Genomic DNA, 10,337 nt, shown 5'->3' with positions numbered 1-10,337 from the left:
TAGAGAACTCTGGTCTCAAAAGCCTGGGACTCTCAGGCTCATCTACTGTTAAAGTTTTGTGGGACTGTTTCATCTACTGTCAGTTAATAGAAGAAAAATCACTCAACCTAGGCATGATTGATGGCTTTTTAAATTAAGGTTAATGCCGGATTCTTTCTATAATACAATAGCTGTACTGAGGGTTGTTTCATTTACATGTGAGAATGAACATGGGTTTTAAAACATGAATGTAAATATCTCAATAAAAATCCTTGTCCCTTTTAGTAATGTGAAAATGCTGTCAAAAGGAAAGTAGAAAAGTCTTGCTTAGGAGAAAATGAATTGTTTGTTTTTGTAGATGTTGTTTTATAAATTAAAGCTATGTAAATCCTTCCTGGAGAAACTAATTTTGAAATTGAATGTTAAAATATTTTCACTTTTTAAAGCATTTTCTTTTCCTCAAGAAGAAAAAAAAATTCCTTGTTCCACATCTAATACAGCTTCAAAATTGGAAAAATCCTCAGTTGCTCTGGATAACTTTTTTCTTCCTACTATTTGCAATATTGTCTAGTTTTTTTATGGGAGCCCTTATGTGCAGTATTGTAACTTAATTGATTGAAAGACTTGCTAATTTTACATAACTTCTGTTCACACCACTACTCTTAGCCTTTTCCTACATAACTAGTAAGGGGAAGTAATTTGTCATTGTATTCCAGTGTCTTCCAAAGTTTTTTTGTGTACTCTTTTGAAAAAAGTCTATGGATGGGTTTGATGTTGGCAGGATATAGCTGACAGGTAGAAATTTGTGATTGGTCTCACAAGTTGTTTACTGTTCTGATTCTTAGGTGCAGCCTCCAAGAACTGGTCATCTGCTCTTGGCTTTAGCTACAAGTTATATTCTTTGGCTGTGCTTTGAACACAAATTACTTGGTGCAAATGTAATGGAGTCCACAGCTACTTTGTTTTACTTTAGGTAATTTTTAGCTAGTTGACATTTCAGACTGCAGCCAGAACCAGGGGAAGGCGTATTTAATTTATCCTTCTTACACCGAGTGCTACGTTGCTTTGTTTTGTCAAAAATCACGAGGTGGGGAGAGGTCCAGTTCCGTGTAATAATGCCTGGGTTTTTCCTTCACCCGGAGAAGGCTGAAGTTGCCTGCTTTGTGTTCCATCAGTTTGCAACACTGCGTGGCGCCCTTGTTCAAATAACAGCACTTCTGTTTTGCTTGCTTTCTGTAAACTGTCATTGGGGGATTGACATGTAAAGGTTTTCCAAAATAGGAAGTGTTCCCAAATGAACTAATTGGAAAAATTCTCAAGGTTTATTAAGAAACTCAATCTTTAAATTCAAGCCAGCTCATACAGAACGACATTCTGGAGTGGATGTTTGCTTGATATCTATTCTCAAGCTTTTCTTTGAGCAGATATGGATGATTTTCTTTTGTCATGTGCGTATATCCTTTCCCAGACAACTGTAGATGAACAGCAATCACTAAGGAAAAACTGCAGTATTCTGCATTTATGTGCAGAAATTAACACCTCGCTGGTTTTAGACCTTTGGTGCAGGCTGAAGTAAGAGTCCAAGGGAATGGAAGGATGGTCAGTAGGGATGATCTGCTAGTAGGTCTGAAAAATTCTTTGATCACATAAATCTGATTCTGACTTCTCTAAGGGGTTTGTATGAAGGGGGAGACTCTTGCATATACCTGAGGAAGTGACCCAGGACAAGTTTTTCAGAACGTGCTTGGAACCACTTGTTTTAGTTCATACCTGACCTACTTCAACCACTGTCTCGCTTCTGTTGGTCTTCTTGTGCTGTACAAAAGTTACTTTACATAATGTAAACCACAAAACTGCATCACTCTGAACCAGCTACTGATGACAATCATCCCACACAAATGATACTGCACTTAAGGTGTGCAGCTTCAGCTTTGCTTCAGAGAGACTTTTGTCTCATGGGGCCTTAGAAATCACTTTGCTTTAGTAATGAATTTGGGGCTTGCATGGCATCTCTTCTGACATTTGAAAAGATGATTTGCCACTTCATATTTCTGTTCTTATTGATACAGAATGCAGGAAAGCTCTGGGGCTGTAGTACTCAGCTGATGGACATTCCTACTTTCTAGAAGCACAAAACTTTTCAGTCTTTCCTTTAAACTACTTTGAAGAGTATTGTGATGGTAGTTGCTCCCTTTTCCATGTTATTTAGGTTTAATAGTACAGGTTGTTGAGGGAACAGAGGATGAGTGTCCATAGCCATCTGCTGCTGTTACAAAAAACTGATTTACTTCATATTCCTCACCTACTCTCATTTTCTGGTGTATCCTTAAGAATTGAAGCTGAAGCCTTGTGCTCTCACAGCCAGCAAATAACAGAAGAAGCATAAGGAAAAAACCCACTATAAAAAAACAACAAATAACAGGATAGATGTAGAGGAAGTGTACTATAATAAAATTTATTTTTTTTTATTTACCATTCCACTCTCCAGGTAACCATTTCTGACAAGTATTAAAATTTGAAATTATTACCCACATCAGACTGGGAGCCACCAAATGTTTAGAGGCTACAAATCAGTCAATTACTACCATCGTGCCTCAGTATGAGGTAGTAACTTCAGTTTCCTGCTTTGAAAAGAATACCGGAGAAAAATTAAAGCTTGCTTTTTTTTTTTTTTTTTTTTTTTTTTGCTGGCGCATAATTTGCGTCAGCTATACCAGAATAACGCAACCTGAGCTTTATCTGTTTAGTGTTACAAAGGAGGCTAAGACCTAGTGCATTAAAGCTGCTGTACTGATTTGAATATAATGGTGGAGTGTGCTCTGAGGCACTTTTTCTCCCCAAGAACTATGTACTGGAAAAATCTGAATTGGATGTGTTTTTTCTAGGTGTGATTTAACCTGCTTTTAGGGCCTTTACCATGTGGAAAGAATTAACCTGTTTTTTGGTGGGAGCCTTGAAACTTGCTGGAGAACCGTGCCCAGCAGTGGCTGCACCTGTTTTCAGCTGCAGGACAAGCCACTGGCAACTCAGTATTTCTGGTGAGAGACTTGCCTGATTTTAGCTCCCCAGCAAACTGAAACCTAAACAAGTATGGCTGTTGGGGTTTTTTTCTGTTGTTGAGGTTTTTTTGTTTGTTTTGGTTGGGTTTTGTTTTTTTTTTGATGAACAGGCACTGCATGTCTGGCAACCAGTTTCTTGGAAAAGCAGGGCTTTCTCAGCAAGCTGGGAGGTGAAACCACGAGGTCAGGCTGTTGATGTTATTATGCAAGGATTGATCTGTGGGGTTGTGGGTGGGCAGGATGTTTGTGGGATGGTGAAGAGAGAAGGGTGTGAGGATGGCTATACTGTCATATGTAACATAGAAAGGTGAATGGACTGTGGAGCTCTAGAAGGTGGCTAAATATTTAAGTATGCTGGCTTAATTATTTTTGGTTTATTCTGCTATCGCTTAAAAAGGAATGCTTTACATGTCATCCAAGGTAGTATAACTGGAAAACACTTTATATTTACAGTTCTTCCTGCTCCTCTCTCACATTTTGCTTTTTATTAACCAGCGCTTTTACAAAAAGAATGCTGGAACAGCATTTTCAGTCAAAATCAGATAGATTGGCACACTTGAATGTGAAACAATGTCCCATGAAGTTCCATGGAGATAGGTGTTTATCTGCTCTGTGTATATAGCAACAGCATATTTCTGATTGTGAGAACAGGTTTGCACATGTCTTCATACTTGCATATACACTGCATTTATGGCCTTAGGTAACTTTCCACTACTACTTTTAACAAAGTCCAGGTTGTGATTTGATTTGTATGTATGTGGCAGTTGGTCAAATCTGAAAGTCTGTTAAAGTCCATTGCATTATGCAGAGGGAAAAATGGCCCATGAGACAGAGTAGCAAAACAAGCATTATGATCCATAAAAAGTATGTGGAAGAAGGTCTTCTTAGCTTTATCTGCTTTGAGTGGTAAATTTTACTTCCATGCCATTACAGCTGTTAAAGCACCTTTTTCCCCAGCTTTGCCATTCTCATCCTCAGAGCTGCAAAAATAAACAAACAAAGCCATTGCATTTTAAGTCTTTCTTTCTATTTCTTAAGCAAAATCTTCTTATTTAGAAAAATGAAAATACACGTACCTCCAGTGGTTAATCCAGCAGAATAAGCATTGTTTTAGTGTTATAGAAAGAAATCAGTAGAAGGTGTTAGTTCTGGTAATTTTGCAATAAAGTGAGTATATTAAGAAATTACTCCATATTTGCTATTTAAAAATTACCACAGCTACCTTCTGTTTTGTCTCTGTTACCTTCACTAACACATTACACAGAGTTGGTTTTGCCCTTGACAGGATGCTGACAGATTAAAAGGATGTATGAATAATTAAACAAACTCTTTGTTTAAACTGAACTCCTCAGTGGGAGCTGTAACTGTTTGGAAACCTTTTCCTTTTCTGTGATGCTCAGAGAAAACTTTCCTCTCTTCCCAGTGTTGTGAGTCAGAGTGGGAGTTAGTCATGTTCCTGATTTGATCTGAGGCAGTAACAGTACCTGTATAAACATTACTGTGGCTATTGTCTGTTACTGGCCATTTGAAAGGGACAGTGCAAGGCCAATGATTTCATGTTAAAGTTATTTTTAGAATGGCAATATAATGCTGTTGTTTGATATGTAAAAGCCTCCCCCCAGCACATTGTTGATCTGAGAATGCAATGGGAATAATCTCCATTACTCTGCCCTGTTAGTTTGAAGAGTCACCAAAAATAGCATGTCTCATTCCTGCACCCTGCATATGTCTCTCTGCTGAGGCATGAGGGGTCAAAGCAGCTGTTTACTTGATTTACACGTGTCAGCAAGTGCCTAACTCAAGTTATGTTTTGAATGCTGAAGTTGATGCAAATCATAGAAGCATCTGAGTGTAACTTTATATCATAGAGCCACTGATATTAACCTTAGCTCTTACAAAGACACTGTGTACTTTTACAGGGAAAGGAATTCTGAAGGATTCAAGCCCTGGTCGTGGTTTGAGAACAGTCAGTTTGATTCCTCACTAATAGCTCATAGTCTGTTTTTGTCTTGCTCTATACATACAGAAACACATGGTGTGCATGGATCTTCATTAAAAAAGATCTTTATATTTTGCTTTCTTTAACACAAATGGATTTGTCTCCATTGTGTTTTTTGAAGGTTGCAAAGCTTCCAGTGGTAGGAAAAAAAATAGCTCATCTAGACTAGCTAGCTGCCAAAAGCCTTGGACCTTTGTGTCCCATGAGAGTCTGTTTCACACTGTCAGTAGGTTTTGCTGCTTATTCAGCTTTAGTTTTGCATTTCCTTATTCATTTCACTATGTCTAGCCTTTGTTCCCACCCAAATACTTTTCATTTCCCTAATGAGTATTGCATCTTCAAAACATTTGTACTTGAATTAATTCTACCTGAAATTTAAAAAAGAAAATAAGCGCTAATAATGCAAATCTGGGTATACCAATTATAGCATTGTCATCCTTTTCTCTGCGTGGTTTTTCTGAGGGCACATACTTTGAAATATTGGTGGAGGAAGGAAAGCTGCTTCTATATGTAGAGAAGTATGTCCAACATCTTTGTAAGATTGTGGGCATGAAAAGCTCTTAACTTAATCTGATATGTCTCTTATATAGATTGGCACACGGAACAATGCTTCTCCTCCTTGTCCTTGACCATTGCTAACTAAGTCAGTAACTTGTTCTGAAGGTTCAGTTCTTTCCTAAAGAAAAATTGTTACGTAAGAGGCCATCATTCTGGTCTGTCCTGTGCTTCTTTGCTTTTCATTGTCTTTGAGTCCTCAGTGCTTGTTTAATGTTTAAATGCTGCAAGTACTTCCCAAAGCTTTAGTTTCTGAGAGGATTAGTTTTCTGTTTACTGTTTGTTGTTTGAGTAATGAATGATGAGCTACCAAAAATAACTGACTCCACTCTTTGCTCTAGTGGTGTTTAGGGTGAACCTGCTAGGGTGGGCATCACTGACTGCTTTGAAAGCAATATATTTCTCTAAGAAACAGTCCTGTATAATTCATTGTTCTAGATCGAGAGGCTTTCCTGGTTTTGTTTCCCTTTTAGAAGTCTCGGTAGGATTATAGGGCTGCTTGGGAAAGATTGAGTCACTTCCTGGCTTTTTCCACTGATCAAAAATGTCTCAGGGAGTGGCAATAAATAAGTGGAGGGCTAAAGAAGAATATGGCTCAGTTCCAAATTCTACTAGGCATGAAGACACTCACTTGGAGACAGTGCTGACTGGGGGAATTTTTGAGGCAATTGCCAAACTGCTTGTGATTTAGCTGGGATCCATTTTTCCCAATAGGCCATTTGCTTATTGATGGAATAGTTATAAGTAAATGGCTGAGAACAAATACAGATTTACAGGACAGATTCTCAAATATTTTTGCTGTATTTGCACTTAGTCCCCTTTCCTGAAAGTCAGTATTTGTTTTCCACTAACCTCAAATGAGAGAGAACCCAGATTGTTTGGGAAGTGTGTGAGAGAAAAGGAAAAATGTATAAATTTCAGATGCTTCTCCTGAGATACAAAAATAAGCGGGGGTTGGTATGGATAGAGGTGCTCAGCTAACATGCCATGGCCTCTATATGGCCCCCCGGAATGGTGCTGCCAGCTTGTAGTTACTGCTTGGACAACTCCTTCCCAGGGCACGTTTAGAAGCACCTACTCAGCAGGCTGTAGGGTGAATGACCTTTTTCGGTAGAAACCTGCTGGTGGATGGGTGAGTATCCCTTCTCCATTGTCCTATACTTATGTGATGGGGGAATTAAGGGACCATCTCCAACATATAATGGGCTGGAGCAGCTTCTGGAGTGGTTTGTCTTGTCTGTCCTAACTACTTCTGCTTCCAGTTGCTGGCATAAGAGCTGCTGGCTCTTGGTACTGGAGGACACAGGGAAGGGCGCAGATGGCAGGATGGGTGCTTGAGGAGCAAAAGTCCTCTTAAGTAATGGAAAAGTGTAGTGACCTTATTCATCAGAAAGGCTGGGCAGCACTGCTGGAATATTTTTGAATGTTGTGTGCGTGACTCCATGATGTTGATACTCCAAAAAGCTGAGAGCCTTGCTTGCTGAAAAGCTTTTCCCAATAAGCCCCTACTGATGCAAAAATACTTGAAAGTTCTTACACGATCCAAAGATCATCCCCACTCCTGGCTTTACATGTGTAAAGAATTCCTGGGCTGTCAATAAAGCTTTAGGCAGGGCCCAAATTTGCATTTTTGCTGCAAATTGTCTGGTGGGGAGAGAATGTGAGATCAGGACCCCTGATCTTCCTGTAATACAACCACAGTGTTCTTTCCTTCTAGTGGAATGTGGCTACTGTCTGAAATCTGCTGCTCTGTAACTATACTTAAATGGAGTTTAATTGTATGCTTTAAAGTGCAACATAATCATAAATAAGAGTTTTCTATGTTTCTGGAAGATTTTGTTATTGCTTTCAAACTTTTATAATAAAACTTTATAGTAAGAAATAGATACTGTATGTGTTAATAGAGTATAAAAAGTATTCAAAAATAACTCTGTGGACTACTGGATTAACTATGTGTAGTGATGAAAACTGTTTCATTACTTCCAGAAGCTATAAAAATGTTTAACTCTGGTTAATGAAAACATGTTAAGACTTGCATAAACACTATCAAGACAATGTTGGCAATGTTGATTCCATAAAAATACAAAGTAAAGCTGCTAATTAAGCAGTCTTTCTTATTTAAGGGGTAACTTGGATGATCTAGGAAGTAGATGGAATGCAGACAGGCAGAAAAACATGCCAGTGAGGGAGGAGGAATTAAGTAGCAATGCTGTTAGTCACCTGCAAGAAATGAGAACTAATCTTGCTAATTTTGGTAGCATTAATGGAACTTGAAAGACAGCTGCTTTTAATATTTGAAGTTTACAGGAATGGTATTTCTGCGATTAATTTATTTTAAATTTTGATATGGTAACTGTTGCATTGCTAAAGACAAAATAATTCAACAGATCCAAAATGAAGATTGGTATTTGTTAACAAACAAGAACAAAAATTATTATTAATAGCATATTAGTCTGAAACAATCCAAACAGTATAAGAAGCGACACAGTTGCCAGCAGGCAAGAGCAATATCAATTTGCTACATGAGCAAACAGCAGTGACAGGATTTTCCTTTTCTGTTACCTGTTAGCGAGGGATCTTCTGTACCATCTCCAGACATCTGGCTGTGAAGATGAGCATGGTGTGTTGGTGAGCCTAAGCATTCCTCTTGTTCTTGCAGGGAGATGGAATTTTTGTGGGGTACCTTGTTCAGCCTTGCATCCAGACTGCTCACAGGGTTTGTCTGTTGAGCTTCTGTGGATTTCCTGTTTGGTGGCTGATAAACTTGACTATAATGGCCTATGGGATGATATGCTGGTTGCTCAGATTTGCTGTCATCTTCATCGTCGTCATCAATGATAACTAGTTCTGCACGGATAACCCCATCGTATCGGGACAGCTCCTGGTTTGCTTCTGCATCGTCATCATCAACACGCTGATAGCCCATGAAAACCATTGTGACAGGTTCAGATTCATCCACGTAACAAGGCACAGCCTGGACAATGTTGTATCGAACATCTTCCTCATCTTCAGGTGCAGGGGATGCTTCATTAGGATGGCAGGGATTTAAAAACCTTGTCTCACTATGTCTTTCCCTTGTATTCTGGTATGGTTTTAATTCCTCCTGTGCAGAATTTCTCTCTTCATTATGAATCAACCTGTTCTCAGGATTAGTGTGCACTTTCTTCTCTGTATGGGAAATTACTGGAGAGGGGGACTTTGGTTGTATTACCTTTGGAAGATCAAGGCCATTCTCTTTATTTTGCTGCATTAAGGGCTCTGTTTTGGAGGAGAACTCTGACCGATGATTGCTAAATCCATTCATCTCTCTTTTTTCAGTGCCTTCCGGATTTGGTCCAGGGACTAATTTGTCTTTCTGAGGAGTAACTGGCCTGCAGAATTTGTTTGCAAAGACAGGTTCATGGTACTCTGTGGGAGACTGAGAATTTTTTTCAGTTGCCTGCCGTAGAAGGTCTTCCACTTCAACAGGAGCAAGTTCATCCATCCCATTTTGTGTTGTGCTCCCATTTGAGGACACTGCATAGACTGACTTTCTGCCATCATCATAGACTTTAATTCCTGTCTCTTTAAACTCCTTTGAGGGAAGAGGTATTGTTGATAACACAGTGTTTTCACCTGTCTTCATGTCTTTTTCAACCTTAATTTCCATGGCAAATAATGCTGTTGAAAGAAACAAGTGCTTAAACTGGTAATTCAGTAGCTGCAAGAATCACAGTTCTGATAGTGATAGAGAACAACTGTCATCGTGAATTATTAAATATGTGAAATTATCACATACACAAACAATGCATTAGATTCTTATTTTGAATGTCCCCTTTTATCCTGTGGAAAAATATATTTTCATTCTGTGAGGAAAAATCAGCTGTTGAGGAGACAGTTTTCATTACAGGATAGACTGAGAAATCCAGATTTAACCTTGGCCTCAGGCATTATGCTGGGCAATAGCAGCTGAAGGGCTCACTGTACTGTGATGCCAGAGAGTCTTGGACACTCTGAAGGGTTAGGAGGCTTTGTAGGAGTTGGGAAATAACCAGAATACTGCTAGCTGCCCAACAGCTGTGAGTGCAGATAGAAAATGTGAAATGAATGATATGAAGGGAGTCTGTACTAAGTTATGACAGGCAGAGGAATGAAGTGCTGGAAAGAAGTGTCAGTGGTGAAAGGAGTTACTCTCAGTGGCACATACCTCACACCATTGTCTCACCTCTCAGTTTTGATGACCTGGCTGGTAACACAGCTTAAATGAGAACAAATGTCTCAAACGTCTCATATCTCTAATGTCTGTTCTTTGCTTAAAGTGTATTAGATTCAATATAGAGGAAGCTTTTGTACATATTGACATCTCCTGGAATTACTAATAAGCTGTACCTTTCCTCTTTTCTTCGTCATCCATGTCAGCGTGAGCATTACTTCTCAGTGCAGAAGGTCTGAAATACTTGGGAAGGTCAGGGACGCTGGCATATATGTAGTCTGCTGCCTCTGAGTAAAAAGATCCACAGATCCACAAAGCATTAGTATGTATTAAGTTACTTCTACAAGAACCTTTAAAAAAATATTCTTTTGACTAAACGTACCTTTTTCAAATCCAGGTTTTTCAGTCTTCACAGACTAGGTGGGAAAGAGAACCATTAACAATAAATGTGATAGTTACTTGTAAGTAACAGACTGTTAACTAGACAGTGCTTTAGTTTCCCTCATAGTTTTAAGCTTTTGTGTGCACAGTTTCATACAAAGAAGGAGATAAA

At 38.9% G+C, this 10,337-nt stretch overlaps 1 protein-coding gene across 1 annotated transcript in view; it reads right to left on the bottom strand.

Moving 5' to 3' along the window:
- Window positions 1–15: 15 nt before the first annotated feature.
- PALMD (palmdelphin) overlaps window positions 16–10,337 on the bottom strand; it is a 48,727-nt gene continuing 38,405 nt past the window's right edge. Inside the window, exons 6-9 of the mRNA XM_083867817.1 lie at window positions 10,167–10,200; window positions 9,961–10,071; window positions 8,155–9,252; window positions 16–4,018 (exon numbers count right to left, since the gene is read on the bottom strand). Of these exons, the coding sequence (XP_083723943.1) occupies window positions 3,975–4,018; window positions 8,155–9,252; window positions 9,961–10,071; window positions 10,167–10,200 (1,287 nt within the window). The 3' untranslated portion in view covers window positions 16–3,974. The remainder of the gene's footprint in view (window positions 4,019–8,154; window positions 9,253–9,960; window positions 10,072–10,166; window positions 10,201–10,337) is intronic.

The sequence above is a fragment of the Zosterops lateralis genome, assembly GCF_965231275.1.
Source record: "Zosterops lateralis genome assembly, chromosome: 9".
NCBI lineage: Eukaryota > Metazoa > Chordata > Aves > Passeriformes > Zosteropidae > Zosterops > Zosterops lateralis.
The sequence above is the reverse complement of the archived record's forward strand: the minus strand, read 5'-3'. Positions and strand labels throughout refer to the sequence as shown.